Source organism: Phodopus roborovskii, unplaced genomic scaffold (assembly GCF_943737965.1).
Source record: "Phodopus roborovskii unplaced genomic scaffold, PHOROB, whole genome shotgun sequence".
NCBI classification, from domain to species: domain Eukaryota; kingdom Metazoa; phylum Chordata; class Mammalia; order Rodentia; family Cricetidae; genus Phodopus; species Phodopus roborovskii.
The window spans coordinates 448864-454525 of record NW_026125489.1 but is presented as its reverse complement, the minus strand read 5'-3'; the positions used below and the strand labels follow the sequence as shown (position 1 = coordinate 454525).

Sequence of the window (5662 nt, the reverse complement as noted above, 5' to 3'; positions counted from 1 at the left end):
ACATCAGCCCTCAATGCTGATAAGATGAGTGAGGAAGCATTGGAAAGACAAAGAGGCGAGGTGTTTTTTTGTTTGTTTTGTTTTGTTATAAAAAGTTTTGAAGCTGGGAAGGAATTAAGGGGAGATATGTAGGAGGAGTTAGAGGGGAGAATGATAGGCAAATAAGATCAGAGTACAATGTATAAAATTTTGTATAAGTATAAAAATTTGAAAGAGTAAAAATGTACTTTAAAACTTTTATCACGGAATTATGTGCAGGGGAAGCCCATTTTTGTAGAAGCATAGCAAAACTAAAACAAAAATAAAAACAAAATATCCCCCACAAACGCTAACAAACCCCTAACCAATCTGAAAGTAAAAGACATTTGAGGACATCAGCAATAGTTTTAATAAAAATTATATGGAAGATGGAAATAAATATTAATTTTAAGAATATTGATAATTAGTAGATCAGAGAGTAGGTATTTTAAGTCTTCAAATTTGTCTATTAATTTAACAAATAGTTCTACTGAATGAGTATACTTTAACAAGTCCTTTGGGAAACAATATTGAGTGCAGTGCTCTCTTGGTTTTTAAAATAGCATAGTCATTAATAGTTATGGCTTTAAAACTGAAATTCCAGTAGTTTATAAAAATTCCTTTATATGGGTAATAATAACTGTACTGTTATAGTGCACTAACTTTGTGATGTATTTATGAGTCTGATACCATGCCTATTGCTTGTGATCCTGGATCAAATGCACTTATAAAAGACAGAAGTATATTTCATATACACAAAGCAAAACAGAAAATCCAAGTTTAAGATCAGAGAGCTTTAAGACTTAACTGAAAAGTTGGAGATGGATAAGCAGTAGCAATAAGTGAGATAATGAATCATAAATTACACATTTTATATAGATGGTTGAAGCTGGTAGTTTAGATAAATCCAAATATGATAGTTTTGGTCACAAAATAAAGTGAAATATAATGCAATAAATTGTGATTACTGAGATTACTGAGAAAAGAGTAATTATTACTCTTTTACTCTAGTAATTACTGAGCTCTCTAAAAGTTTAGGGAACTCTAAGCTTCTGTAATTAAATGAATTTCTTTGTTGTCCAAGGTATTTAAGTCTAATTTCAAAGGAGTAATTTTTGGCTCTTTTTTTTCTGTGATATATTCATTTGTAAAAATCCCTATGAGCCTATCCTGATGTTTTATATGTGTCCTTTAATGGAGGAATAAGTCTCAATAGAAGTTAATTTTGAAATTCTATGATTGCTGTGTACATTTTTATTTTGTAAGGTGTCTCCCTTTCCATGGGAGTTGATCCCATGTTTGTTGAATTATCATTCTGACTGGAATTGCTGTTCAGACATATATTACCCATTCATTATGGTTTATTTCCTATTGTCCTCTTTGACTCCTTTTTAAAAGAGAAAACATTTTTTTCACTCAAATTTTAGACAGGAAAAACCTTCAATATTACTCAAAAACATAATGTCCATGCAGCAAAAAGTAATACAGCTTCATAATGTTGCTTTCCTTCATTAATAAAATCATTAATAAATTGAATGAATAAAAGCAGCTATTTCATAGCTGTGGAGTAATTGTTACTCTCTTCTTTTTATTCAGTTCCTCATGATCTACCAAAGTATCTATTACTTTTACAACCCTGTGGTTTGCAATCATGGTAACCTATGACAGGACATCCATTCAGTTATGTGTATTACTATACTGGGAATAATTCCTCGGTGATATAGACATAGGCAATTTTTTTTTTACTGATTTAGAACTTGGTATACATTTATGAAAAATAAAAAAAGGCCTTCAGCTAACACCATTCCTTTCAAGTCTTGCCAGATGTCTAAATTACAGTCTAGTTGTCTTAAAAGATTCCTGAGCTTGTGGCACATAACTGTAATCTCAGCGTGTGGGAGGGAGGCTGAGGCAGGGGCTTCTTGAGTAGAGGCAGCATGACTACATAGTTAAGACCCTTATGAAAAATATACAGCAAATGTAAACATTTTTTTTAGAACAAAATCTTAGTGATTTTTAAAACCTTATGAAAATTAGTAAGAATTTGTATCTGGAAGGTTCCTTTATGATTTTAGAAAACTGCCACCATCCACATAAGGATATCAAGAAAACATGATGCATGTATAACCACTCATTTATTTACAAGATACCTTGTTTGGTTATTCTCTCTCTCTCTCTCTCTCTCTCTCTCTCTCTCTCTCTCTCTCTCTCTCTCTCTCTCTCACACACACACACACACACACACCTCAATTGTTTCCTAGGTATAAAATGATAAATACCCCAAACATTCTGATATCTAGAATTCTAGATGTAATTCTCCCCCCTTTTTAATTTAAATTTGAAACAAGCTTGTTTTACATGTCAATCCCAGTTCCCTCACCCTCCCATTCTCTCCTACCACCCCCACCAAACTTCAGACCATCCCCTTTCTGCTATCCAGGGAGGGTGAGGCCTTCCATGAGGAGTTTTCAAAGTCTATCATATCATTTGGGGCAGGGCTTAGGCCCTCCCCCATGTGTCTAGGCTGAGAAAGTTTCCCTCTATGTGGGATGGATTGAACCAGACCCCCTGAATGTTGGGTGTCTGTTAGGAGTACTGGGCAGTCTATGGGGCTTATAGTAATGGATCAGTATTTATCCTTAGTATACAAATGGATGTGGTTCTTTTTTAATTAAAATATTATTTTATTTTTAATGTGCATAGGTACTTGCCTACATGTACATCTGTCTCTGTGTGTGCATGCCTGGTACCCATGGAGGCTGAGGGAGGGTATTGGACCCCACAAAACTGGAGTTACAGATGCCACTGTGTAGGTGCTGGGAATCTAACCTTGATTCTTTGGAAGAGGAGCCAGTGTTCTTAACTGACAAACTACCTCTCCATCCCTAGGATGTAGTTTTCATGTAACTTTTTAAAACTGGAAGAACAACAAAAGCCCGGGCCAAACTCAGAGTCACCAGGTAGCCTTAGTTACTATCTGTGGTTCATCATACTCTTATCCCAGCAATTCCCTTCCATCAGGAAGAAATGCGATTCTGACTTCATGAATCATAGTTTTGCTGCTAAAGAGTCAATTTAAATACTATATTTTCAATTCTTTGAACTCTTGATCTCCTTATTTTATATAACTAATTTCCTGACAAATTTTAGACAATAGCATTCAGTTTTAAGGGACTTTACACACTAAGTACACATGTGATTCGTTTAAGCTGAGATATAATATGCACAGTACACACACATACAGTAGACATTAGCTTCCTATCAGCAATTCTAAGGTAATTACTAGATCCGGAGATTAGAAATCAGCTCTCTAGAAAACTGGACTCCCATAGGTCTATCATAATTTTGTTAGTTTTCCTTGGATTACTTTACATTTTCTGCCTTATGCTATATATAATTAGTAAGTCTATAGAGAAACATATTAATGGTGAGAAGTAATTGTAGGCATCTCGTGAAGTTGTTGAAATAATAAAATTCAACAGTATGTTAAAACAATTAGAGAATGTTTTCATTGAATAATAAATAACTGCATATTTTATTTCACCTTTGTCTCCATTTCTCTTTATTATTAGGATTCACATGCTTATAATATTTTCAAATATCTTAGCAGATATTTGTATTTTTTTTAACTAAGCCACCAATAATTATGGTTATTTGATTTCACACAATGCTAAACAGAACCTAATTTCCTGGTAATATTTTCCTCTTATTACATGGTAAGAATAACTGTGAAATCTACCTCCTGACACACCTTCTTTCATGCTAAATATACTGTCTACATAAAAATAATGTATGCCTAGTCATAATCATAACCATTAGCCTAGACTTTCCATATCATCTATTTCTGTAAAGATTTGAAACATCAGAAAATCATGAAGCAGTATCCAGTTTTACCAAGTTTATTAAGTACAATGAGAATAAATTTATAATATGATATAACTTCAATGAAGGAGAATTTTGATATGGAATGCACAATAGAAAAAAATCTGAAAGGACTTCTTTTTTTTGTTTTTGTTTTTAGAAAAAATAGATATGACTAAACACATGGATGATAAATAGAAAGACCCATAGATACATGAACACACATGGAAATGAACTAAATTTCATTAAATCTCAAAATGTCAATCCTGTTACAAATCTTGCTTTTTTTTTTTTTTTAACTTCCCTTGACTATCAGTTTGAAAACCATACTTTTAAAATCACAAATGTTTCATTTGCCAGAGAAAAGCACTACCTTCTGGATGGTGTCCTTAAAGGCTTGCTTCACTTGCTGGTTCCTCAATGTGTAGATAAATGGATTCATCATAGGAGCAACAGAAGTATTGAGAATAGCTACTCCTTTGGTCAGTGATGCTCTTTCTTTGGCAGAAGGATTAGCATACATGAATATGCAGCTGCCATAGGAGATAGAAATGACAATCATGTGAGAAGAACATGTAGAAAATGCTTTTTTTCTCTGACTGGCAGATGGAAGTTTCAAAATTGTCATGACAATGAACATGTAGGAAAGAATGATTAGCGCTAAAGTGAAGAGCAGTATGACTATTGCAGAATAAAACCCAATCACTTCCAGGAGCCATGTGTCTGAGCAGGATAACTGTAGAAGGGGGAAGTAGTCACAAGCAAAGTGATCAATGATATTGGAGCCACAGTAATCTAACTGAAGGAAAAGAATGACGGGTGGGAAGATGTTTAAGAACCCTGCCAACCAGGCAGAAAAAACCAGCAATATGCAGACCCTCCTGTTCATGATGGTTGTGTAATGCAGCGGCTTGCAGATGGCAACATAGCGGTCATAGGACATAGCAGTTAGGAGGTAAAATTCAGTGATACCCATGAAGATGAAGAAAAACAACTGAGCTGTGCAATTATTGTAGGAAATAGTTTTGTCTCTGGTTACAATTGTGCTTAGGAATCTAGGGATGCAGACAGTTGTAAAGGTTATCTCCAAAACAGAGAAGTTCCTGAGGAAGAAATACATGGGGGTCTGTAGATGGGGGTCTACCAAGGTGAGAGTGATGATGGTCAAGTTTCCAGTGACACTTAGAATGTATGTGATAATTAAAAAGAGGAAGATCACCACCTGAAGCTCAGGGTCATCTGACAGTCCTAACAGAATGAATTCTGTGGGCACTGTGTGGTTTTTCATTATGGATCTTCTTATCCCCTTTAAACATACAGAGTATGTTCCTCTATAACACAAAACACAAAGAAAAATATTGAAGACAGAGCATGGTATTAAGAAAACATTTGTAAAGGTAGTCTTATGAAATAGACAAACATTTGCCCTTATTTTCCATTCAAAGGACAAATAACATCTGTAGTTCAAGCTGTTGACTGAAAAATACATTGTGTCTATAAATGTGGATTAAAAATTCTGACATTACTTAAACACTTTTCCAGTGTTTTAAAAATATATAATTATTTGAAAATTGAGTTTCCTGAGGAAACATGCAAAATAGTATGGCTGATCTCTTTTTTATCAGCATTGTAAAACTGAGTCTAGGACATGTCATAGTCTAAGCACACAGTTCAAAAGCTCTAGAGGTAATTTAATCTTACCTTCAGATTTATGTTTTGTATAACTAGGTGCACTGAGATTCAGGAAACTTTTCACAAAAGTGGCTCTGGTGACCATGTCACT

The 5662-nt window shown here is 34.2% G+C and overlaps 1 protein-coding gene across 1 annotated transcript; it reads right to left on the bottom strand.

The window, feature by feature from the left end:
• Positions 1–4228: 4228 nt before the first annotated feature.
• Positions 4229–5167, bottom strand: LOC127215826 (olfactory receptor 6C3). Its single transcript, XM_051176319.1, has one exon. The coding sequence runs from the start codon at positions 5165–5167 to the stop codon at positions 4229–4231; it is 939 nt and encodes a 312-aa protein (XP_051032276.1).
• Between the last annotated feature and the right edge of the window lie 495 nt (positions 5168–5662).

What these genes read in the sequence shown, in the direction of transcription:
- LOC127215826 (XM_051176319.1), bottom strand. Translation starts at nt 5,167, where the DNA reads ATGAAAAACCACACAGTGCCCACAGAATTCATTCTGTTAGGACTGTCA.